The sequence below is a fragment of the Nicotiana tabacum genome, chromosome 12, assembly GCF_000715075.1.
Source record: "Nicotiana tabacum cultivar K326 chromosome 12, ASM71507v2, whole genome shotgun sequence".
NCBI lineage: Eukaryota > Viridiplantae > Streptophyta > Magnoliopsida > Solanales > Solanaceae > Nicotiana > Nicotiana tabacum.
In genome coordinates, this window is record NC_134091.1 from 31,183,028 (window position 1) to 31,209,146 (window position 26,119).

At 36.1% G+C, this 26,119-nt stretch overlaps 2 protein-coding genes across 4 annotated transcripts; both read right to left on the reverse strand.

Moving 5' to 3' along the window:
* Positions 1–1,401: 1,401 nt before the first annotated feature.
* On the reverse strand, positions 1,402–7,001 carry LOC107783346 (GATA transcription factor 19). 2 transcript variants are annotated; one of them, XM_016604315.2, is made up of 10 exons: positions 6,418–7,001; positions 5,018–5,098; positions 4,815–4,945; positions 3,702–3,815; positions 3,470–3,584; positions 3,046–3,105; positions 2,650–2,718; positions 1,979–2,059; positions 1,782–1,846; positions 1,402–1,705 (listed from the first exon to the last, which is right to left on the reverse strand). In XM_016604315.2, coding segments are annotated over exons 1-10 (999 nt in total). In that variant the 5' UTR covers positions 6,700–7,001; the 3' UTR covers positions 1,402–1,704. The 2 variants fall into 2 exon arrangements, with proteins under 2 accessions (XP_016459801.1, XP_075082394.1); XM_075226293.1 differs by lacking the exon at positions 1,402–1,705 and having other exon boundaries at positions 1,781–1,846.
* Positions 7,002–10,228: 3,227 nt separating this feature from the next.
* On the reverse strand, positions 10,229–14,289 carry LOC107783345 (GATA transcription factor 25-like). 2 transcript variants are annotated; one of them, XM_016604313.2, is made up of 8 exons: positions 13,878–14,285; positions 12,986–13,069; positions 12,776–12,909; positions 11,673–11,753; positions 11,245–11,350; positions 10,850–10,909; positions 10,565–10,750; positions 10,229–10,470 (listed from the first exon to the last, which is right to left on the reverse strand). In XM_016604313.2, exons 1-7 carry the CDS (start codon positions 14,145–14,147, stop codon positions 10,640–10,642), a joined length of 846 nt encoding a protein of 281 aa, XP_016459799.1. In that variant the 5' UTR covers positions 14,148–14,285; the 3' UTR covers positions 10,229–10,470; positions 10,565–10,639. The 2 variants fall into 2 exon arrangements, with proteins under 2 accessions (XP_016459799.1, XP_075083676.1); XM_075227575.1 differs by lacking the exon at positions 10,229–10,470 and having other exon boundaries at positions 10,614–10,750; positions 11,229–11,350; positions 13,878–14,289.
* Positions 14,290–26,119: the final 11,830 nt, after the last annotated feature.

Genomic DNA, 26,119 nt, shown 5'->3' on the forward strand with positions numbered 1-26,119 from the left:
TGCTGAAGTTATTTATCCTGCAGTCTACAGTTTTGTCATGAATTTTATCCGAAACTTCAGTCTAAACATGCTGAAGTTATTTAGTTCATTTGCTAAAACTTCAGACTAAACATGCTGAAGTTATTTCGTTCATTTGCTAAAACTTCAGACTAAACGTGCTTAAGCTATTTAGTTCATTTGTTAAAACTTCAGACTAAACATGCTTAAGTTATTTAGTTCATTTGCTAAAACTTGAAACTAAATATGCTTAAGTTATTTAGTTCATTTGCTAAAACTTCAGACTAAACATACTTAAATTTTTGTCTTGCAGTATGTAATTTTCTAAAGAGTTTTTGCTAATGCATGTTGAAGTTATTTAGTTCATTTGCTAAAATTTCATACCAAAACATGCTGAAATTTTGTAGCGCAGTCTACAGTTTTGTCCTGAGTTTTATCAGAAACTTCTATCTAAACAAGCTGAAGTTTTTTAATTTATTTGCTAAAACTTCAGGACAAAAACTAAACAAAAAAAATGGGTACGGATGCAAACGGAAAAATAAAACGGGTATAAGTTAAAAAGGGGTGACCAAATTTTACACTATTTTGCTGCAACATGAAAAGCTCCATCATAATATATTGGAGATTGGAGCATATGTGTATGAACTTCCAGCATATTATATTAGACCAATATATTATGCTGGAACTCCAGTATATTATGTTTTTAGTTCACATGTAAAATTCAAACTCCAGTATATTATGCTGGAATATTTTCCGGATTTTGAATAGTGTTTTCGTTCAGATTTATCTTTACATGAAAAGTGGCTAAATTTCGATTACTTTTAAAATTGTGGCTATTTTTCAATTATTACTTGTAAATCTGACTATTTTTGAATTTCACCCCAAAAATATCTAAACCTTATGTAGAGACCGTTTCCACATTTTTTTAGATCAGTAGAACGTGGACACTACCATTTCGTGCGCACGTATAAATTTTAGCTAAAAAGAGGTAGAAGCTTTCTTATAAGAGGAAAAAAAAAAGAAGCTTTCTTATAATTATGGGAGTAGCTGCTTGATAATCAGGTAAATTGGATGAAAAATAAAAAGAGAATCTTAAGTATAAATATGTTACCATCTCAAAAAAAAAGAAAAAATAACTTCTTATTTCCTTTCTATCTGGGAGAAGAGGGGCATACCCAATTTTTAAAACCAAAACGAGATGATCATTCAGTGATCTGGGTACGATGCAGCTCAGCCAGAAAACACAGTTATATTCCACCTATATGAACAAGGAATGTTCCGATTCTTTAGATAATCAAGTTGTAGTAGTAGTAGTCTCTCAGTCCTTACAGGAGGTCTGAAGCAAGTATTACTCGGTTATTAAATCCCACAAGTACCAAGTAAAACCATGCACCAAAGAAAGGATTTTGCAAGAAACATGAGATCATCAGCATTAGCAAACCTGTTAAACTATACTGTACACGGAGTGAAACTATATATAATATATATCTAGCTCATGATGTACAGGAAGCAATTAATCACACTAGTATGTATTGGCTAGGCACCAATATATAGTATTACTTACTCATTTACAAGCATCAACACTTACACTTGCATGGATCCATTCCAAATTAACAGGGTTAGTTTGAAATGGTAATATATATATCTCTGGAAAAGGAGATGTCACTGCAATCGGGGTATGTTACAACAATAATTATGGGCTGTCAACCTGTGCAAGGTTTCAAATATTAGCAAGGAAAGCTACTTTATTTCGGCTAATGGTGTCTTAAAGAATCAAAACTTACTAGTCAAAATTTGCAGGAATGTCAATTTCAGTTTTGGAAGCATTTCCAATATCAACTAGAGTTTCCTGCAGATCCAAAATTTTAGTGACAAAATGCATTCTAATCATTTCGACTAAAAAGATTTAAAAAATCTATCATGAATAATATTAAGGAAAACAGTGATAATAAAACTGTGATAACTCTCAAACTACTCTTACCTGCTCAACAAGATTACAAGAAGGACTAATGATACCCACAGGTATCTCATTTGCAAGATTGCTCCCAGCGCCGAATAGATTCTGAAACCAAAACGGAAAAATACTGTAAGGTAAAAACATTTAACTAAAAATAGAGTTGCCTATTGCCATTCAAAATATTCATGTTGAGATCCTCATCCAGTGTCAAGACAGTAACATACTCCCATGTGACACCCAAATGGTAGAGCATCATTGCAACAAAATCATTAAATAGAGACCATCTGGTTAGCACCCGGATAATTGGTTAAGTTGAAATTTAAGCCATATGATGACAGCTTCAAATCAGTTGGACAAAAGAAAATCAGTTGGACAATTGGTGAAAGCATACTATAAAAAAAAACACCGCTACAGTGTCCTGTTTTTATTGACAGATTGGGTCAGTGGAATTAGAACAAAACAAACTTATTAAATTTTTGTTACTGAAACTCATAAAGTGAATTCGTTGTTCTTTCTCGTTCAACCTTTCTTTTATCATTATATTTCAGTGTAATTCCAATCTGAATTTAATGTGTACTACGATATAACCTATGAGGAAGTATTTCAATCGTTGCTATTAAAAAGTGTGTGCTAGAATATAGCATATAAGAAAATATTTAACATCGTACACATAATTGAACAAAATCAAAATATACCTTTTCTACATCAGCACACTGATCAAGAGATCCTTCAGCAAATGCCTTCATGGGATTGTCGGGAGTTCCCTGCATGCAGCATAAGATGCCTGAGAGAGTATTTTGTAATAAAGTGCTTCCATATGTGTTCATCCTAGCAACTGGAGAAGTTTTGACCTTCTAAATTGGACGTGTGACATCCATGGATGTCTCCCGCATGTAAAAAACAAAACTTCAATTTTCTAATGTATCAGGAACACTAAGGTGGATGAATGAGTTAACATTTTCAGGAGGTCCTTTTTGTGAAGGGGAAATAGCATGTATGCACCGCCAAATAACAGTATACTAGATATAGCATATAGGAATATAGTTCTTCACACCACTAACAAATTTTTCATTCTTGCTGATGAAACATACCAGTTCTTTTGGTTCAACAGATATTTTCCTCGCTCCCTTGCTTAGATCCCTCAATGTTCCCTATACATCCAACAATATGGGGTTATTAAGAGCTTGATATAATTTTAGATCCAATAAAATAGAATGTACAAATCTTGAATAAATAAATAAAAAAAGTACAAATCAGCTGATTTGATTAAGCGAAAACAAATCCATTTGGTGCTTGGTGTAATTTTTAAAGTATTGACCCAGAATGTAGGTGAAAATAGCAGTTCATTTGAACTTCCCTCTACCAAAAGAAATGAGAAGAAAATCATCAACTGCAGTCCCTAGAAGAGGTGGGAGAGAGAGAGAGATAGAAAATGTTGTGTTGTGCAAAGAACCAAAAGATCAGGAAACTTCATGATCATTAAGATGAAGAAAAAGAAAAGATTGTCTTGCATACCTTGTTTGCCCACTTTAGTCCACATGCATTGCAGAGCGTCCTTGGTCCATCTGGCCCACGACGCATTGCTGGCGTACAATTTTCACTCACACCACAATGGTGACACTTTCCAGGACTAATAATTCAGAAAGAATCAAGCAGGAAAAAAGATTGGCACTTTTGCGGTCAGAGCAGAAGCAGATCAGTTAGTAGAGGCTGAAGCAATAAAAGTTGTAAAAAGATGTAAACTCACACAGTTTCAGAATGCTGAGTGCCATCTCCTTCAAGGCTACTCTTGGCTGAGTCGCAGCTAGAAGATCCAGAACTTGCTTTCAAAGATGCAAATTGACCATTCTTCCGATGCATCCTAATATACATCGCCAAGTAAGTTATACTCAAAACCTCGACATTAAATTGCTTCTTGTTAAACTAAAAAAATAAGTTGCTTTAAATTTTGCTTGAAGCTTCTTCTTCTTCTTATTTTTTTTTGTGGGGGGGGTGGGGGCGGGGTGGGGGGGGATGATGAGAAGAAAAGCCACTGTGTTTCAGTTTTTCAGGATATGATGAGACAGAAATCAGACTCTAGTTTTCAAGTAAACAGACACTTTCAGGGACATTCTTTTAAGCTCTACTTTTTCAAAGCAAATCGACCAGAATCCATGTTTCCTATCATAAAGACACGCTACCAGTTCAGATCAAAATTATTGTCCTTTTCATTTTCAGTTTGGATGAATACTACAGCTTCCAATATATGCAAAATCTTTGCATGAGAAACCAATGACACAGACAGGACCCTAATCCAAAACTTAAGAGACGAGCATTTGGCTGATTGCATAATCTTGTAAATACACTATTACTATATGAATTCTATCACAGAAGTAGTCTAGAAAACCAAAGATGAAGACGATTTGAGGACAAACGGACATCATGTTAAATTGGAAAAACAGCATCTGTAAATGACATTGATACCATGTTACTAACACCTGGACATGAAAAAGAGTTTAAAAAGAACATCAAAAGAAAGCATGCAAACAGCAATTCCCATTCTTTATGATTGACAAACCAATATCATCTTTTATTTATTATTTTTGTTATTAACAATTTCACATCATCAAATATCATTGCCAGGAAGGGGAGCCATGGAGCAACGGTCAAGTTGTTTCAGTGTGACCTATAGCTCACGGGTTCGAACCGTGGATGCTTGCATCAGGGTAGGTTGTATATATCACACCCCCATTGGGGGGCAACCTTCCCCAGACCCTGCGTGAATGCGGGATGCTTTGTGCACCGAACTGCCCTTTTAAATATTATTGCCAGGTTAAAATCTCAAAGAAAACCAAAATAGTAACAAGGCATATCATTTTACCTTTGAGCAACCTCCTTCCTGACACTATATCTAATTTTCTTGTCAAAACATCTCTCCTTTCGCTTCTCTCGGAATCTAACCAAGGAGGCAAATCTTCTTGAAAGATTAACTTGCTTTGGAAAATCCTCAACCTAAAACATTATACTGGTCATCCAAGAGTATCGCCGAACTACAGTGCAAGTTATAGTATTAGTTTAGAATACCGTGTTGTCGAAAGGAACTTCAACAGTGGGCACGGCAGTAGGAATGTCACATTCCCCCAATAGCAAGAGCACTGCTTGCACCTGTTTTCACCAAATAAGCCAGAGTCAATTTCCAGATCTTTGCCAGCCGCAATGCAACATCTACACATGATTGACAACAGCTGTATCAACTCTGTCCAAATACAGGAAAAGAACCATGATTTACATGTCACGGACAGCTGAAGCAAAACGCCATACCATGTAATATGGAGACACCATTATTATTTCAGTAAACATGCCTTCTGGATGAGAAGCACCATTTATGAAAAATGAAACCCCAAGATTTCTTGGCTATTTCTGATTCTTTTCATCTGAGGAGCTGAGTAGAGTCATATCACAGGAAGCAGCAGTTTATAAATTTATATAGCAGGAAAGAAGGTGCAATGACATAAAATTTTCCAACTATATTCTCAAGTAATAGTTAAGTAACATCTTAGTAAATGGGCGCAGTAGAAGGATATTCTCAGCCAAGTTACTACATCCAAACTTATCCTAGGATGTAGAGTTAGCTAGACACCATTTCTATAAAGTGTCTCATTGTAGTTGGCGTGGCAAAGGGACAAAGGACCAAAAGGAGGATGGAAAACTTAAAGAAAAATACAATTCACTAGAAATATCTGAATACCTTAAAGAAATAACCTACTGATTACAAGACAAAAAATGACTTCTTTTAGGCCACTTTTAAGAGACATATTGAACAAGAGTAATTGTTCAGAACTGAAAGAGCGAAGATGACCAAGTAACTATGAACGCAGATGCCTCATAAAGAAGCTCTTCTCTTCGGATGCTTTGCATGTCACTAAAATTTTAGAAAACTAAAGTAGAAATTTAAAATAAAATGTTTTTCTTAAAAGGAAATTAGATATAAAGATGTCCTGAAGGGAATGATTTGAGGTTAAGGCATACAAGATCCTAGGTATGGATCCCAGCTACAACACTTAGTGTGAGCCCGCCATCTGCTCTATCAATCACAAGCAAAGCCGTTGTCCTCGTGGGCTGTAGTATGCTGCTCTATGGGTTAGTCAAGGTCCGTGCAAACTAGCCAGATACCACAAGTCCACAATATTCCAAAAATAATAAATAAGACTTATTCAATTTTTGTCCCAAATCATTCTTTAATCCGGCTTAACTAATCAATAAATAGCAGTAACACAATTATGGCAAAATTCATCGAGCACAAAATATGGTATGAAGTTCCCATCGTGTCAGTGGCTAAGAGTATACACCCCTACATTTGCACACGACAAATCACTTGTTTAAAGCATTAATCTAAAGCACTGAATCTATGATTTGATGGAAACTTCCAAAAAGAGAATAGAAAAGAAAGTAAATTTCTTTCTTAAAGGTAGAAACTACGGTACCTTCTCAGGAGTGACTGCAGGGAAAACATACACTTCACCTTCAAAAGCAAGAGTAAGCTCACTACTTCTAGAAACTTCCACAACTCCACCGCCTCCTCCATATTGATGGTGATTTAAAACCTTCGTCCGTATTTCCTCCGCCTCATCCATAGTTTCTTCACCTCCATAATCCTCATACGTGCCGTCGTCATCCTCCTCCTCCTCCTCCATCTGTATCGACTGTAACGGCCCGTGATCTTCGTACGGACGCGCCTGCAGTGGCCGTGGATTCCCCGACATCATGATATTCTCTCTCTATATATATCTATATATACACCATGAAATTGAAAACCTAATCCTTCAAAAATCACGCTAATTTCATAATTAAAAAAATCATTTTTTTTCACAAACAAGAAAAAAAAATCTCCGAATTATCTTCGTTTATAAGAAAAATATGCATTCTTAAGTTGATTTCATTCGAATTTCATGACCAAAATTCAGCTACAGAGAATAAAATGATGTTGATATTGACGAAGACGAAGAGGAAGAAAGTGCGAAGGAGACAATGGCCGTTTTAACAAAAAGCACCCTAAAATGGAAAATATTACAGCTTCTGCCATTAACGTTTCCTTAAAGAGACTTTTATTTAGCATTTTTTTAGTTTTCCACTTTGAGTATTGATTAAATTAGATGTGATCCAGTACAGCAGGGTGTAGCTAAATTCGACACTAAGTTGATTATTAGCCGTCGTTTGTTTGGCTAAAAGTAATTTGTGGCTGTGATGCAGTAGAGCTGTAGGGGATTGTGTAGCTGATCAAAGTTGTAGTGGAATAATATATTATAGGATTATCCGGAGAAGATCTTGGATTGGATTTGGAAGCATAAGTTATACTATTGGATTCAATTAGGTATGTAGATTTGTTTTAGAAATTATAATATTCTATGTTATTCTATGCTAAACTATGATAATTTACTATTTAAGGCATCTTTATGTGTCAAAAAGATGCAAAGTCTTAGTTTCTAGTTAATTTGAATCAAATGTGTTTGAATTTCAATGTTATGTATACAAGAGGGCTAAGTATATTTTAGAGTAATATTCTTACAGCAAAAGTCAATAACAACAACAACAACAATCCAGTAAAATCCACTAATGGGGTTTGGAGATGATGGTGTGTACGCAGGCCTTACCTCTATCCCAAAAGAGTAGAGAGGCTGTTTTCGAAAGACCATCGGCTAAAAAAAAAAAAGAAGACAAAAGGACAAAAAGGAGACTATTAGTATCACAACAACAATCATAGGATAAATAGAAATACCATGAAATCCAGAAGAAGGATGCAAAGCAAAGGGAGACAATATTAGTAAATATTAGTATCGCCACAACAATCATAAGAACAATAGGAACACCATAAAATCTAGAAGAAAGATGCAAAGAAAAAGCGATAGCTAGTAAATAGGACATACACTGAAAAGCGAAATAGTAAGCCACAACATTGCCACTAGCTATCTTAGACAAAAACCCTATATGGCTAGTCCCACAATGGTACGAAGTAAGGCACGGCTCAACTACCTCCTAACCTACAACCCTAATACTCGACTTCCACATCTTCCTATCAAGTGTCATGTCCTCGGAAATCTGAAGCATCGCCATATCCTGCCTGATCACCTCTCCCCAATACTTTTTAGGCCGCCCTCTACCTCTTCTCGTGCCCTCCACAACCAGCTGCTCACACCTCCGTACCGGAGCATCTAGGCTTCTCCTCTGAACATGTCCGAACGCATCTTGTCATCAATGGGAGCCACATGCACCTTCTCCCAAATATCATCATTCCTAATCTTATCTATCCTAGTGTGCCCGCACATCCACCGCAACATCCTCATTTCTGCTACTTTCATCTTCTGGATATGTGAGTTCTTAACGGGCCAACACTCAGCCCCATACATCATGCCTGGTCTAACCACCGCTTTATAAAACTTACCTTTGAGTATCGGTGGCACTCTCTTGTCACACATGACTCCAGATGTTAACCTCCACTTCATCCATCCTACCTCAATACGGTGTGTGACATCCTTGCCGATCTCCCCTCCCCCCTGGATAACCGAACCAAGGTACTTGAAGCTGCCTCTTCTCGGGATGACCTGCGAATCAAGCCTCACATCCACACCCACTTCCCCTGGCTCAGCGCTGAACTTACACTCCAGGTATTCCGTCTTCGTCCTGCTCAGCTTGAAACCCTTAGACTCAAGAGCCTGTCTCCAAACCTCCAGCCTCTCGTTAACACCGGCTCGCGACTCATCAATTAGAACTATGTCATCGGCGAATAGCATGCACCCTGGCACATCCCCTTGAATATGGTGTGTTAACGCGTCCATCACCAGGGCGAATAAGAACGGACTGAGCGCAGAACCTTGATGTAATCCCATTACAACCGAAAAATACTCAGAGTCGCCTCCTACTGTCCTAACTCGAGTCTTAGCCCCATCATACATGTCCTTAATCGCCATAATGTACGGAACCGACACACCTTTTGCCTCCAGGCATCTCCAAAGAATTTCTCTAGGAACCTTGTCATACGCTTTCTCTAGGTCAATAAACATCATGTGCAGATCCTTCTTCCTCACTCTGTATAGTTCCACCAACCTTCTAACAAGGTGTATAGCTTCTGTAGTCGAACGATAATATTTGTACAACAAAAGTCAATAGATAAAATAATATTTGAGTTAGTGGCAATTTATGGTCATATATGCCTCTGTGCATGGCTTGTGGTGAAAAGTAGAAAACGAATTAAAAGAAAAAGTAATATTTGATGGTATTTAAACTCTGAAAAGTTATAATACTAAATATTTGTTTAATTTCTTGGTAATTAGTAAGGGAAAAGGAAGATCTCCACTCATTTCATTTATTCAGTTCTTGCTATGAGTTGCGGCGCACAACAAACGAAGGGAGAAAACTTAGTTTGCTTGTTGTAACCCTATTTTAGTAGATTAAGCTTGGTAAGCTTGAGCTATATTTAAGTATGCTACAACCGCTTTACTATGGATGGTCTAGTTACCGAAGATCTAAAGCAAAGGAAGAGATAGTTAACAAATGTGTTTGTAAACTAATAAATTTTAAAAAATATATAATCTTTGTGTGTGTTTCTTGAGAGATAATTGAATATTCTCAAGTTCGAGGGACTATTATTTGATGACATCCAATAAACCTAATGTTAAAAGAACATCTATTTACCTGATTAAAATCATCCAAGATGTGCTTCTAACTAGTTTTGCTTCTTTCTTTCTATTGACTTAATTCGACGAAAATGCTTAAACTTATCGATTTTGATAAAACACATTTTCTAGCTTCTTTAAGTTGATACTGGAAAACAAGTATAAAAAAAGGTGGAAAAGGGCCAGCAAATGCAGTCTGAGAGAGAAGGAACTGCCCAACAGAATTTCCTATGACATCTGGACTTCTCATGCTTGGGAACATCTCATGTACTGACTGCTTTCTGGTACTTTAAATTCCTCTTGTTATACACCAATAACAATAATACCACAACAACAACAAACCCAGTGAATTCCCACAAGTGGGGTCTGGGGAGGGTAGTATATAGCGCAGATCTTACCCCTCAAGGTAGAGATGTTGTTTCCAATAGACTCCCGGCTACTAAAATAATATATACAATACAATGAAAGGGAACTGTAGGGATTTAGAGTATTCTTTTCCTTTACTCGGTCTTTGGGAGGAGGGGAGTTGAGGATATGAAAATAAAATATACATCACATATAAGAGGAGAGGATAGATAATATGACCATTCATCACTAGTTAGTAGCCAATACTTTCTGATTATACAAAGAAGGAAAGTTATATATACTAAAGGTCAAAACACGTTTGTTAATGTTAGTGAGAAGTTCAATCTAGATGCTGCATACGTAACAAGAGCTAACCTAAGATGAACAGACAGCTTAATATAGCAGGTCTTGATGTCAAGAACTACAACTCAGTATAGGACTTTAAGATAAACAACACTGGTATGTTTACAAGGGCATGACAAATCCTTTGCTTTCACCAACAATTCTCGCTAAGCTGTTAATCTGTCAATATGAAATTCAAAAGAAAGGCGAAAGTCAGTGAAAGTTCTCAACGGTATGGTCAAGCTGTTTAAGAAGTTATAGTGAAGAAATCTACCTGTAATAAGTACATGAAATCCTTCAGTCGGATGATCAGATGGCATGTTGATGTACTGACTCTCTTTCTAAGGCATCAAAGTCTTTGTCGAGCTGCCAGAACGGAGGAATCACTGGCCGAGGAAGAAACTTGATAAGAGAGGGAACAGGGAGGAGCTCCATAGTCATGGTTTCTATGATCTTCATCCTACATGGATTAAGAATTAGGCCATGCAAAATAGCTTTAAAAAGAATCAATTTTTACAGCAACATAGGACCACTATACAGCAACCAATAAACCAATCACCTCCAGTTCTGTGAGCAGAGTATTGTCATAGGATGCCGTATAGAGATTCCTCATGATCCCCTGCAGAGTGATACAATAACAAGTAAGGTGCAATAGGTTGCAATTATTTTCTTCCTAACAAGAAATTGCTCCAAAGGATGCTAGAGGAGCCATGTATCATAAGAAAGGCTGGCAAAAGTCAAAACATATAGAACAAGGATTAGATTTGGTTTAATACACTTTCAGACTGAGTAATGGGAAGACAAGTCACGATCTAGTTCCTAGTCCTACCAGATATGGACAGCATTCTTTCCATATAAACCAAATCCCAGTAATTTAACAGGAAGTCTGGCAGTTAAGATGCATATAACTGACTATTATCAAGGGAAAAGAACATTACACTTAGTGAGGCCAACCTTATTTGCCCAAGTGAGGCCACATGCATTGCAAAGAGTCCTTGGGCCAGCAGGACCACGCCTCATCATAGGTGTATCCTTTGAACTAGTTCCGCAATGGACACACCTAAGAAATGAGAGAGAGAGAGAGAGAGAGAAAGAGAGAGTTAACATTTCCAAAACACTATTGCTTTGGGTAAACAATTAAACATCAAAATTAAGAGAAGAATAGTGCTAGTAAGGTTATAGTTAAAAGACTAAGTAGAAGCCAGAACATCTCTTAAGAGCAGAGACTTATAGCTTGCAAAATAACTCACCCAATATCAACCAACTATTTCTTGCATACAAAGTAGTTAAACACTAACCAAACCATACACATCAACTAATTTTTTAGAGGAGACTATTCTTCAAGAAAAAAGCAGGACTCTTGCTCATACTCCAAAACATACCAAGTTTCTTCTGGCGGGTTGTCATCCGGTTTTGGTTCACCTGAACCTTTTCGAGCAAATTGTCCATTCTTGCGCTGCATCCTGATTATTGATAAATGTGAATAAGAAGCAGACGAAAATCAAACTGAAATAGTAGAACAGCTGTTAAACCTTTCTTATTTTGTTAACACTCCACAACCTACTAAAACAAGGACAAAATACTGCAGAAGGTGGTAGATATGTGTGTGTGCATACGCAAGAGCAATTGTCACTTAGGAAATGTTTTGCCTCGTATTGCAGCATTTCACTTCTTAGAACAATGAAATTCTTGCACATCATCTTGTAGACTAAAACACATGTAATGAACAGAAATGTCATAATCATCAGAGTGTTACTTTTGATAATCAATTTTCTAAAACAATTATTCTTTGATGAATCCAGTGTCGTGGCAGAATACCATATCACTTATACATCTTCGTCAATCAATAGACTCGGTTCAGCTACAGAAGTAAATCAGTGTATTTTTCCTAGAATACTACACAGCCAGTTCAAATAGTTTTGGCTCAAGATGGATGTCCCCACTTAATTGAATCAGGCAAAACTATCTTTGACCATTTTATTTTCCTAAATCAAAATCAAAACAGAAAATTTTGGAATGAAGAAGTTTCCAAGCATTGAATCAGAAATACATTACTATTTTTTCGTCCAAATTAGAGGCAAAAGACAGAATCATGGTTTACCAATAACAAAATATGAGAAATAAGGAAGATAGCCACAAGAACACTCCCATATAAACACAAAGGTAAAGGGAGACTTATATAGTGATAATGGTTTCGTGGACACTAATTTTGCAAAAAATGGCTTCATCAAGTCATGGAGTGATTGCAACATATTTTTATTTTGCAGTCTTGAACATGTTAGTCATCACCCAGGTATTGGGAGATTGACCTCACTTCCATCAGTGGTAATTTGATTTTGTTGATCGCATTTGACTGGCCCAGTTAGGGCTTAATGTCAAGAGCAAGCTTGTGCATAAGTTCATTAGACTACTAAGATTTCTGCTCTTCTTGAAACAAAAAAGAGGAGATAGAAATTCCAGTTAGGCAGTAAATAAGTCAATTTACCTGAATGCAACTTCTTGGCGGACGTCATATCTGATTTTCTTTCCATAGCATCGCCTTTTCCTCTTTTCACGAAATCTAATGAGGGATTCAAGTCTTTTTGGATCTGCACAGTGCAATGGATAGTCCACAGAGTCCTAAGGCAAAAGGAAGCCAAATATTACAAGGGTGCAGAAGCAAACCAAAAGAAGAAACTTGCATGGAAAAGGATACCTCCTGATTTGGACTTGACAAACCTACAGCTTGCATGCCCGGAGAATACTCAAATCCACCTAAAAGTTGAAAGACCGATTGGACCTATGACAATGAATCATCGTTAGCCAAAAGCTTCACACAACAACAACAACTACGCCTCAGTCCCGAACAAAGTTGGGGAGCCAAAAGCTTCATGATCAAATTAAACAGATATTCAGCCAAATGCAACTAGTGAGTTTTCTAATTGCCATTAGAGGCTAAAGCCAAGAAACTACCCAATAGAGGAATAATTAGCTATAGGTATAACTGTTGCAGGGTCATCAAAGAAGTTTCTTGTTCATCCAGTACCGCCCTTCTCCACCATGTCCAACAACACCAACTGCTACTACAGCTTAATCGAAAGTAATTGAAGTCGTCATATGAATCCTCAATATCAATCCCGCTCATAAAAACTTTCCTTTATTGAATCAAAAGAATAGCAAAGCCCTGAGAGTTTTAGGGCTTTGATTGTCTCAGGCTGAGACAATCAAGCTACATTTGCAAGAATAAGCTAACATTGATTATTGATCTCATATTTTGGCTTCCTTGAATCTGATTGATCAAAATGAGACCGGTTTTCAAACACATTTAAGTACATCAAACGCCCTAAGTACACTAGTTCAATCGCTATGAAATAAAACAGAGAAAAAGACTGAAACACATCAGAAAACAGATTAATAAAATCAATGAATATCAAATCTAACTGCCCCTGAATCCCAAACTAGTTTGTGTCATATATAAATCCTTTGTGCATACTCTAAAGTCTTTAACGACAGTATTTTTTTTACTGACCGTCAACTTATACATAGACACTATACAAAGTACCCGTCGAATAGACAATAAAACGAAAGAAGAATGTTAAAGTACTCACCTTGTGAGTAGTAACGCCATCAAAAACGAAAACTTGGCCACGAAACGATAGTGTGAGCTGGTTCAAATTAGCCTCTCCATTTTGAAAAGCAACATGATCAGAAGCACTATAAACTGAGTAATTATGATGCATTGTAACCTCAACACCACCCACCTCACCTTCATACCCAATCGGAAAGTCGTCAACCGCCTTATCCCTGTCGGCGGGAACTTCCTCGCCGGCGGCGGAAAAATGGTTATCCACATTCATAGCTTGAATATGAGAATTCATTTTTTTCGCACTTTACAGAATGTAATGAAACCTATTCGTAAAAAAACTTTATTACTATATACAAATGTCGATTTCGTACAGACATTATTTTTTGCTGTGTGTGTGTGTGTATCTTGGTTGCTGTGTGGGAAAGAGAAGAATAGAAGAGAAGAGTGTGAGAAGCGAGAGGAAAGAATTTGACCCTGAAATTTGAAGATAATTACGAGATTGACCAACTTGTTAGAGCGGGAAAATGGGGATATTTTTGGAAATTCGAGAACAATGCGTGAACGGAAAATTCTTCTCTTCCGTACTGCAAAGAACAGAGTGCCTTTCCGCGCTTGTTTTTACTTCTTTCTTTTCAATTCAATAGAATACTTTATAGTATCACAGTGACTTTATATTAACTTGGATTGAAATATATAAATTGCTAATGTAGCAATTGTAATGCTAAGTATTAATAATACATGAATTGTAACACATGAAATACTACACGAGTATTAATGTACAATTTAAAATGTGTTTTTTTTAGTTATTAGAAATTATTATTTAAAACATGAGAATTAATTTGGTCATTCTAGTAGGTTTTATTTAAGTGCTATTTATAAATCATGCCCCTTTATAATTTTGAATTTAAGAAAATGACCTTTTTAGATCTCTTACGTGTAAAAATAAATCTCCAATGTGTAAAAAAAAATAAAAAAATAGGGTCATAAAACTGAAAACAAGTTTGTAAAAAGCCAAAAAACCAATTGTGTCTTTGCTTACGCAAGCAACAAAAATGAGAATCAAATGGTGTTAATGTAATGCTGAATTTTATACAAGTATCAAGTAACTGAAGCACATTGCTAATGCTGAATTTTATGCAAATATTTTAGTAGTCATATGAAGTTTATGTGATTAAAGTCCATATTAAATTTGAAAATAATTTTAATTCAAGAAATATTGATCCTAAATCAAGATTAATTATTTTAAATCCGTCATTATTTTAAGTTGAAATTCGATTTTATTTGGGCTAATTCATTTAGTCGAACTCCCAAATATGAGTCTATTTCACTAAGCCCAATGTCCAAATAATTATTAACTCATCTTAAAGTCCAAGTTAATAATCGCATGTCAAATGTTTCGTGGCGCCATAGTAGTAATAGTATCGGCACTATTTTTCAATTGCATGAGATGAAAAATAACTTTTGATAAATTTTATTGGGGCCACAACAAACGAAATAACCCACAAAATCATGCCATATGTCAAGCGTCGTGACATGCCAAATCATGAAATTACATTCATAACTTTAGATATATTATCTTAAACGATAGTTTGCTACCTGTCGATCTTGATATATTTGGATCCAAAAGCCGAAATTCAGCCTAACAGTTTTATGCTATTATTCGTTTGGGCATACTATTTGCACCCAAAAAAAAAAAACTATTTGATTGAAATTTAAAAAAAAACTAAAGATGAAGTTGAAAGAGAACATAAACCAGTCTCAAACTTGCTCGATTCGAGCTTTGTTTACAAATTGTTTGAAACTAGGAAGACTAACTAATTACTTCATTTCTTCCAATTTATTTGACCCATTTGATTTAGTATAAACTCTAAGCTATTAATTTACCTCATGTTTTATGTAAGTATGCTATAGTGAAAAATATCTATAAAATGGAAGTTGAAACGTTAGTTTGATGATAATAAAGTTCATATCACTAATAAAGAGATACGTATTATAAATAATAATTAAATGTAATCAAGTATGAAAACATGGTTTAAAATGAAATTCACAGGTTTGCACATTTTAACTTAGTTCAATATCTATTTTGGATTAGAAAATTTCACAAAAATTTAAATTGACTGAAGGTTCAATCCCTAAAGCTACAGCAACAATACAAAAGGCGAAAAAAGATAGCCTAAAATTACCTCTATAATACTGTAGAGGATAATACACATAGTCAAGAGAGGTATTACGTATGTCTTATATATTTGGAAAATGAACCTTTTCAGTCTCCTTAGTCCTCTTTACCAAAAACAATCAAGATTCAGATTTTAAAGTTTTCTGTTGCGAAAATCCATAACTGGTAAAGAAAACAAACGGCTAAAAATTGCTAATCAAATAAATAATAGCGGAGAGGAAAAACGATGAAAAATAAAACTGATATAACTCATCATCACTAGTTTCAATTTTCTTATTCATCTACATCAGTAGTTCTAATCTCCTTATTGGATTAGTAAGGCAGGATGGTAAAGTAGAGATTATTTCTTGTTGGATGTTTAGTTTGATATATACAAATTAGAGGGTGTTTGGCTAAGCTTATAAGTTGGTCATACTGGCTTATAAGCACTTTTTGGCTTATCTACGCGTTTGGTAAATACCCAAAGTACTTATAAACTAAAATCAGCCATAAGTCATAAGTTGGTCACCCCCAACTTATGGTTTTTTAGCTTATAAGCACTTTTAGTTTGACCAAGTTTTTACTAGTTTATCCTTAATAATATTTTCTAATTCACAAAATATTTTTCCCAAAATAAATTGATATAGACCACGAAAAATATGAAGGTGAACCACAATGAAAAACATACTTCTAACTTTCTTTTCATTCCATATTCGTTGTTCATCTTTTTCTTTACAAAAAAAACTTTTTAATTTATAATCTTTTGTAAAGTATTTAAGGATATTTGAGTAATTTTAATAAAAAAAATTACTTATCAGCTTTTTTTACCAAACACATTAACTGCTTATTATCAGTTTCAGCACGTCTATCCAAACACGTAAATGCTTATTTAAAAAATCAGTTTCAGCACTTAAAAATGCTTTTCAGCACTTCAATCTTATCAGCTATTTACAATCAGCTAATCCAAACGGGCTCTTAGTATATACTATACAATTTAAAATATTTATTTACTTCTTAGCAAAATAAAAGTTTCTTCACTATTACTAATAACCACATTCTTATTCCACATCTCTTCCCCGTAAAATAATACATAAATTTCTGCATAACACATGTAAATATTATCTATGAGGACATCCAAAAAAGCAAACCAAACAAAGAATAACTAATGCTGTATTTAATACAGATATTGTAGGATACTAAAAAAGCAACCAAACAAAAGGATAACTAATGTTGAATTTAAAACATTTAGCGGTCGTTTGGTAGAGTGTATAAGAATAATACTGAATATAGTGTGTTAGTAATACTGAGATTATTTCTTATCGACTGTTTGATTTGGTGGATTAAAGGTTTTGAAAGGGCAGTTCTGTCTTTATACATGCTTATTCATGTATTAAAAACTATGGTATTGCTAATGCGATGATTTGCTGTGTACAGTCAGCCCTCTCTATAATAGCTTCATTTGTACCAATATTTTTTAGCTTTTATAGTGAATGATTGTTATACACCTATAACAACATTTGACGTTTAAATATTTTTTGACTGTTATAAATAAAAATTATCTAAAAATTAATTATTTTTCCTTTTTAACGTTACATATAAAAGATAAGAAAATTATTCAAATTTAAAATCTCAAAAGATATGTATATTTCACAAATTAAATATTGAAGAAAGCTAATACATTATCAATAAATTTATTACTATACGTATAAAGATTTAAACTCTAAGCCAGACCTTTTAAAGCTACCTAGAAAAATAAATTCTTTCAAGATTGATGAAAGAACTATGTAATTGTAGCTTGTTTTGTATATTTCATTCTCTTACTGGCGATAACGCTTGAATTGGCGAATATTCGTATCCATATTTTCAGCAAAAAAGTATCCAATAGATTTTTCTTAAAGATAATCTAAAAGTTTAACGGTAAATTTTCTATTTAAATATTTTTTAGAATTTGTTCAATGAAAAAGATATCATGTGCAAATCTTCAAATCTTATATTTTATGCAAGATAGAAACTTTGTTTAATAAAAAAGGATGTGCATATTTTTAGAATTATTATTAGTAATCTTATTCTATATGGCTGTTATAGAGGGGTAATTTTACAAAGAGTGCTCTGCAATAAATATGGTTGTTGTTGTTATAGGTAAAATGTTATTATAGAGGGGTAAAATATAACTTAAAAAATCAGTTACGAGAAAAATTTGACTTTTATAGTGAATGGTTGTTATATAGGGATGTTGCTATAGAGAAGTTTGACTGTATAAGAATAGTACTGAATAGGGTGTATAATTAATTCAAGTATTAGTTATATATAGGTTGAAAAATATTACCAAACAAGAAATTAATAATACCAAAGCTAATACACATATTATTTTCCTTAATACATCCTACCAAACGACCCCATATTATACTACCTTGCACTATAAACCAAACGGGCCCTAAATATGTTACTGCTTCCAAGATTTTTTTTTTGAGTCAACCAATTACTACCAAACATCGAAAATTCGAAATTGCGCAAAAAAGATTTGTGTTGAGTTAGTTATTGAGGGTTTGACTAAGACTTTATGCATAAATATATGAATTAAGTATCTTTTACTCATGTAACGATTTGATCGGTCGTTTTGAGTATCATAACCCCGTTTCTTCATTTACTGTTCAATTTATGCCTTACAGTTAATTTATGACTTATCGGGTTAGTTGGTTCGGGTCTAGAAGGATTTCGGAGTGAAATGAGACACTTAGTCTCATAATTAAAAATTTAATTTGAAAAAGTTGACAGGATATTCACTTATGTGTAAACGACCTCAGAATTTAATTATGATGATTCCAGTAGCTCCGTATGGTAATTTTGGACTTAGGAACGTGTCCGAAAAATTATTTGGAGGTCCGTAGTAGAATAAGGTTTGAAATGCCGAAAGTTAAAAATTTGGGAAGTTTGACCGGGGGGTTGACTTTTTGATATCGGGGTCGAAATCCGATTCTGAAAATTTTAATAGGTCCATTATGCCATTTATGACTTGTATGCAAAATTTGAGGTCAATCGGACGTGATTTGATAGGTTTCGGCGTTGTTTGTGGAAACTTGAAATTTCAAAGTTCATTAGGCTTGAATTGGGTATGATTCGTATTTTTAGTGTTGTTGGATGTGATTTGAAGACACGACTAAGTTCGTATGATATTTTAGGACTTGTAGGTATATTTGGTTGAGGTCCTAGGGGCCTCGGGTGAGTTTCGGACGGCTAACGGATCAATTTTGGACTTGGCATTTGAGCTAAAGAATGCTGGTTTTTCTATCACTGGTTTCCTTCTATGCAATCGCGTGAGAAGGTCCGCGATCGCATAGGGTTGTTTGGGCGGATGTGAAATTGTTCTATGCGATCGCGTGAAGGCAACCACGATCGCGTAGGCTTGTTGAGACAGTGACGACATTTGTTCTTCGCGATCGCGCGAAGAGGGCCGCGACCGCTTAGCAGTGGAAGTCTGTTATTCGCGAACGCGTGACGAAGGCCGCGTTCCCGTAGAGGAAATGGACAGAAATGGAAATCACGTGTTTGTACTTCGCGATCGCGTGGTTAGGTCCGCGATCGCGTAGGTCTTTGATGTTGTGCATCGCGATCGCGTGGGAAAGTCCGCGATCGAGTAGAGTTAAATCTGAGTTGTGGCAAACTATTCTTCGCGATCGCGTGGGAATGTTCGCGATCGCGTAGAGCAAATGAATGGGCAGAGAGTTTAAGTTCTGAAAATGAGATCATTTTTGACGGATTGGAGCACGGGAAGAGGCTATTTTTGGGAGATTTTGAGAGAAAAAAATGGGGTAAGTGTTCTTAACTCAATATTAGTTAAATTACCCGAATCTATGGTTGTTTTTAACATTTAATTGGTGAATTAAGTTGAAAAATTGTGAAAACCCTCTTGGTTTAATTTGGAGATTTGAGGGTCGAGTTGATGTCGGATTTGAGTAAAATTTATATGGTTGGACTCGTGGTTGAATGGGCATTCATATTTCGTAACTTTTATCGGGTTCTGAGACATGGGCCCCATGTGTGATTTTTGGGACGTAATTTCGGATTTTTGGAAAATATTAGTATTTTGATATGGAATTAATTCCTATAGTTTTTATGGGCTGAATCAAATTAATTGTGACTAGATTCGAGCCGTTTGGAAGTTGATACGCGTAGAATAGAATTTCTGAAGCATTGCTTAACTTGCTCGACATTGGATTTGGCTTGTTCGAGGTAAGTAACTCTTCTAATCTTGGAGCTGAGGGTATGAACCCTGAATATATGTATTATGTGAATTATTGTGAGGTGACGCACATGCTAGGTGACGGGCGTGTGGGCGTGCACTATAAAAATTGTGACATAATTGTTTTTGTAGAATTTTGTAGTTAAATAATCTTGGCATTTTTCATGCGGTTTTATGTGTTAAAGAAATTGAGCTGAAAAGTATATTAAAAATCATGTTGAGGCTAGGTACCAGTATTATTGGGACCCATAGAGATCATATTGCTTTGAATTATTTGTTTTAAATTGAAAATTCATACTCAGTGATATTCATGTCATTACATATCATATTTCAGTCTTTGTTGTTAATTATTGATACATCATATCATCATTTTTGGGCTATTTTCATGACATTGTGAGCCCGTGAGAGAGAGATTGGAGAGATTGATGGCTGAGTGAGGCCGAGGGCCTGATTGTGAGGATAATTATGGGATTGGGATGCACGCCGTAACATGCCAGATTGGCTTATTATGGCGCGTGAGTTGTCCGTGCGGATCCAGATATTATGATAGCACGTGAGTTGTCCGTACGAATCCAGATATAATTATAGCACGTGAGTTATCCGTGCAGCACGTGAGTTGTCCGTGCAGATTATAGTGCTTGGGCTGAAGGAGCCCCTCCGGAGTCTGTACACACCCCTAGTGAGCGCATGTGCCTACTGAGTGCGAGTGTCGAGTGATTGAGAGGATTGAGTGAATGTGAGGACTGAGTGACTGGGAGGATTGAATGATTGGGAGGATTGAGTGAAATGATACTCTGAGAGTATGCATATGATGTTATCACTGAGTTGCATCGCATTGACATGCACACATGACATATATGCATAGAGATGTATTTTCCTTATGCTATACAGTATCACATCATTCATGATTCTCACACATGCTGACAGATGGGCATAGTGATGTATTTGTTTTACACGGGTTATCTGAAAAGAAAATGAAACATCTCATTTATTATTGAAAGGATTTTGGAAAAATAATTGTTTTCAAACTTATTCATATTTTTGACAACTCCGGTAAACGATTTGGGTTTTCATTGATGCACTTGAAAGGCAAAACTATTTTCAGAAATCATGTTTTGATTGTTGAGTTACTTTTGGTCTTACTTGTTTACGATGTTATGGACTGTTGTGGTCTATTAGTTTTGGACCCGACCTTGGTAAAATCTCGTCACTGCTTTCAACCTAAGGTTAGGTTTGTTACCTACTCAGTACATGGGGGCGGTTGTACTGATACTATACTTCTGCACATTGCGTGCAGATGTTGGCTGTTGTTGTTTCTGTGCTCGAGGGTTGCCGGATTTGAAGATGTACCTGCGTTCTTATGGTTGCTACCTTTTGTTCATGGTAGCCTTAGATTATAAAAACTCGGTTTATGTACTTTTCAAACTGAAGATGTATTTACTTCATATCAGCTTTGTAAATTATATTCTTAGAAGCTCATGATTTGTACTACCAGTTCTTGGAGATTGTATAAGATTAAGATCTTTATTTACTTAAATTGCTTTAATAATTGTTATTGGAATTGGATAGTTGAAAGTTGGCTTACCTAGCGGGTTGGGTTAGGTGCCATCACGACTAGATAGATTTTGGGTCGTGACAAGGTGGTATCAGAGCTCTAGGTTCATAGGTTCTACAAGTCATGAGCAAGTGTCTAGTAGAGTCTTGCGGATCGGTATGATGGCGACATTTAGGATATATACTTCCAATATTTCTTTCCTTATCGTGCGAAATTGATTCAGCTTGAGACATAACTCTTTGAATTCCTTCCACGCATTCGTATGCGCAAATGAGTACTCGGTATCAGCTATGCATCATCATCTTGTGATTTCATGAACGAGGTACGAGATGTGTATTCTGTGTTTTGGTGATGGGACAGTCTGGAGGACTTGAGGCCAAGTTTAGACTGCAGCTTAAGCTCGATAGCTTTAGTCGTAACTTGTGCATTTGGACTCATATGTCTGGTAATGTCCCTATGAGTGAAATTAGTGACACGATGAGCGGTGAAATGGCTTTGTGATGAGTATGATGTAACTGCATGATGTGTTAAGACGATATGAATGTGGCGAGAACTGTTTCCCTGAAGTGTAAAGGAAGGCCATTTGGTGCTTGATTTTTATTTTGATGTGACGTACAGTCTCGTGTGTGAATGTTTTGAAAGATCTTTCACGTTATTAAATTTTGGGGAAAATTAAATTCTCGTATCTGGTTAATGAGTTTGGACTCAAAAAGATTAAGTAATTTCATAGTAATTGTGGCTGCGAAAGGGTATAACAAGATGCCAATTTGAGGCTAAGCAGGTGGGTTATTTCCTGCGGAGTAATCTATGCAGGTGTGTTCTTTATAATATTAATTAGGGAGTTTCTTTTCTACCAACGAGTTATATGTGTTGAGATTTGAATTTGAATCTGGTTGAGAAAGTTGACTTGACTGTCAAGAGAATAAATGCGAGCTGAGAGGATGATCGAGGAATTTTATGGTTGGTGTTACATGAGCTTGAGAAGAATTTTCATTGAACTGACTGTAGCATCATGACAGTAATAGAGTATGGGTATTGTGAATTATCGAATGTTTTGATTTATGGCTTTGAGCCAAATGGGGGAGTCTGTTATTGGCAACTTAATTCATGACTATATGTGAAATTTTTGTTTTGGTCTGAAGTATACTTAGGAATCAGTGATGACTTGCAGATGGAGAGTTCGAAAATGACTCGAGTAAGAAAATTTCTGGATACGGGTTGTATTGCGCTTTATGAGTAAATCGTAGGATGAGTGAATTGTTATTTGTGAATGATGTAGTGTCCACGGAGTATGAAATTGATCGGTGGTATTAAAAAGTAGAGTTAATTCTTTGAGTGTCATTGCGCTATTGGGGCACATGTCGTTTGGCCCATTCGGGTGGTGTAATTTGGATTGAGCAAAGTGGGTGACTCTCGAGAAGGTTCCAATAGGTTCGAGGTTTATATATAGTAATTGAGAATTTTACCGGACTTGTGTGTGGATAGAAATCCGAGATTTACATTTGATGGTGCCTGGACTTACAGAAATTCTGTATGACTATGGATTCTACATTTTTAGTGTAAGAAAGGTAAGAAGAACAATTTCCAATTCACATAAGGTATTCTCAGAGTGAGTGTTACAGTTGTGGTATTTTTGAAGGTGTTTTAGAAGAATACAGTTGCTTATGGGTCGTAGGGCGCTGTGGTTCTATGCTAAAGTTTGTGGGGTGAGTTCTGGTTGAAGATCGTGGTGTTTTAGCAAGGAGAAGTATTAATTTGAAGGCAAATTCAAAAGGGACTCGGAGAAATAGGATAACTGGGTAGTAGACTGGACCAGTATGGCAATGGTAGGATCGGTCCTTTGGGTAATTACGACGTGGTAAGACTTTACAGATGTTTTGGTGGCAATATTCTTGGGTTTGGTGACCTGCGTGGCTTGGTTGAGTTAGATAGATTCAACTCTGATGGCTTGATTATGTGCAAATGGATTCCAAAGCATTCTCGAGTATTTCTACCACGGTTTGAAATGGGTATTTTCCTACCGGCCTGAGGAGCAGGTTGAGTATTATGATTTTCTACCGGATGTGATCAAATGGGAGGCTTCTGGCTGATTGGATATGTATTTTACTTGTGACTCGGAATGATTATGAGGTTCTCGTATTTTTTAAATGATGGCATAATAGATGCGGTGTGTTGTGTGGGGTTAAGGTTGGCGTGTGCAAGGTCACAGTTTGGCTTTGAAAGGGAGGTCATAAATTCTTAGAGGGGATGAATATTTTTCGATGTTTAGATGAATGCTATCACTATTTGGTATTGTATGAGTAGAGTATACATTTCAGAAGGCGCACTATGCTTTGAATTATGGATATTTTATAGGTATGGCGATATTTTCCTAGTTGATCGACTGTTGATTTCAAGACATTGCTATATGGAAAGAAAGAATGGGGAAAATATTTCTCGTGGGATGATTGCGTTTGAGAGATGTGTTAGACATTCGGGCGGCGGAGATGGAATCAGAAATGGTGATTCGTGTATTCTATGAATTTGGAGCAGATTGTTTCCTGGTTGCGGACTGTAAAGTCGTGGACGAAGCTAGCCGGATAATAGTATGTATTATGACTCCACCGTTGTGAATTTTTGGAGGGTTATTTATTTACTGTAGGTGACCAGAGTTGATTTGGGGGTCCATAGGTAGGCCCAATTAAGATGTGTATTCTACACTGAGCCGGAATTGTTGGCTCCATACTGCTATTATTGAGGGATGTGCCATTCGGTTGATGTTGAACTTATTTGTGTTCTGAAATGATCTGTGAGTTACTTCTGTATGCTACGAGGAGTTGTAATTCATTGGTTATGTGCGCAGATGGTGCGGTTCTATTGGGGGCCTTATGGCAGAATTTGAACGAGATGAGTATTTGGGTATTGCATGATTGGTTGCGTTTTGGTTATGTCTTTCAGGTTTTGTATGGCATTGTGTCATTTGCCTCTCCATGGTTATTAATTTTGAGCAGGGTGGCTCGGGGTATATAATATGGACCAACGTTTGGATGGGGTCACGCATTGCAACGGAGTTATGTTAAGGTATGAACCTTGTGTTAGAATCGGTGATGGTTCTACGGTGTGTTATGTATTTTTAGCATTTCGTTGTGGCAGTACTTGTTAATCTGGCGGGGCAGTTCTCTCATTTGAGTCATTTTTCATGACTGAGTACACTTGAATTATTGCGTATTGGCACACTGATGGCACGCTTTGTGACTCTGAGTTATATTGGTGTGGCATGTATGTGGTATAATTGTGTTTAATAATATAAGGTCATTGGACCCAGAATGAGTACTATCAGGGCTGAAACAGTATATTTGGAAGGATAATATTGAAATTCGGCTTAGAAAATGATTATGGTTCTGGTTGGGGAGAGAGCTCCGTGACTTGTTGATCTGGTAGATGGTCATGAAATTTATCATGTTTCTTTTATTATCAACAGTGTATGAAGGTTTTGGGATGAGGTTTGGTTCGATATGGGTTTAATACTAGTATTTGGTTGGTTTTGGAGTAGTCACTATGATCAGGAATGGTGCTACGAGCATGCGAGTTGTGTAATATGTTAGGTAATTATGTTCGAGGTTATGGTTATGGCTTGATACAGCTTGTTCAAACTCATACAGTGTGTAAATGTAAGGTTTGTGTCTTGAAAAGAAATTTTTGAAGGTTGGGAATTTAATTCCAAGGTTTTTGGGGCTAAGGTTAAATTAATGAATTTCAGTTGTATTGTATTGTCAAGCCTATATGGAATAGGGTGACGTGAGTTCACCCCGGGGTATGTGCGTGGTGAGGTGGAATAGAGATTTGAAGGTTAAGAAAAGCTCTTGGCATGTTCGAGGACGAACGTATGTTTAAGTGGGGGAGAATGTAATGACCCGGCCGGTCGTTCCCACATTTACTACTCAATTTATGCCTTACAGTTGATTTATGACTTATCGGGTTAGTTGGTTCGGGTCCGGAAGGATTTCAGAGTGAAATGAGACACTTAGTCTCATAATTTAAAACTTAAGTTGGAAAAGTTGACCGGATATTCACTTATGTATAAACGACCTCGGAATTTAATTCTAATAATTCCAGTAGCTCCGTATGGTAATTTTGGACTTAGAAACGTGTCCGGAAAATTATTTGGAGGTCCGTAGTAGAATAAGGCTTGAAATGCCGAAAGTTGAAATTTTGGGAAGTTTGACCGGGGGGCTGACTTTTTGATATCGGAGTCGAAATCCAATTCTGAAAATTTTAATAGGTTCTGTTATGCCATTTATGACTTGTGTGCAAAAGTTTAGGTCAATCGGACGT

Excerpts from the sequence above, each read along its gene's own strand:
- LOC107783346 (XM_016604315.2), bottom strand. The coding sequence starts at position 6,699 with ATGATGTCGGGGAATCCACGGCCACTGCAGGCGCGTCCGTACGAAGAT. Across the intron at positions 3,106-3,469 it reads GACTAAAGTGGGCAAACAAG|GGAACATTGAGGGATCTAAG; the intron begins GTATGCAAGACA and ends TTGGATGTATAG. Across the intron at positions 2,719-3,045 it reads CTGTTGAACCAAAAGAACTG|GGAACTCCCGACAATCCCAT; the intron begins GTATGTTTCATC and ends TGCTGCATGCAG.
- LOC107783345 (XM_016604313.2), bottom strand. The coding sequence starts at position 14,147 with ATGAATTCTCATATTCAAGCTATGAATGTGGATAACCATTTTTCCGCC. Across the intron at positions 12,910-12,985 it reads TGTCAAGTCCAAATCAGGAG|GACTCTGTGGACTATCCATT; the intron begins GTATCCTTTTCC and ends CTTTTGCCTTAG. Across the intron at positions 10,751-10,849 it reads CTCTGCTCACAGAACTGGAG|GATGAAGATCATAGAAACCA; the intron begins GTGATTGGTTTA and ends TAATCCATGTAG.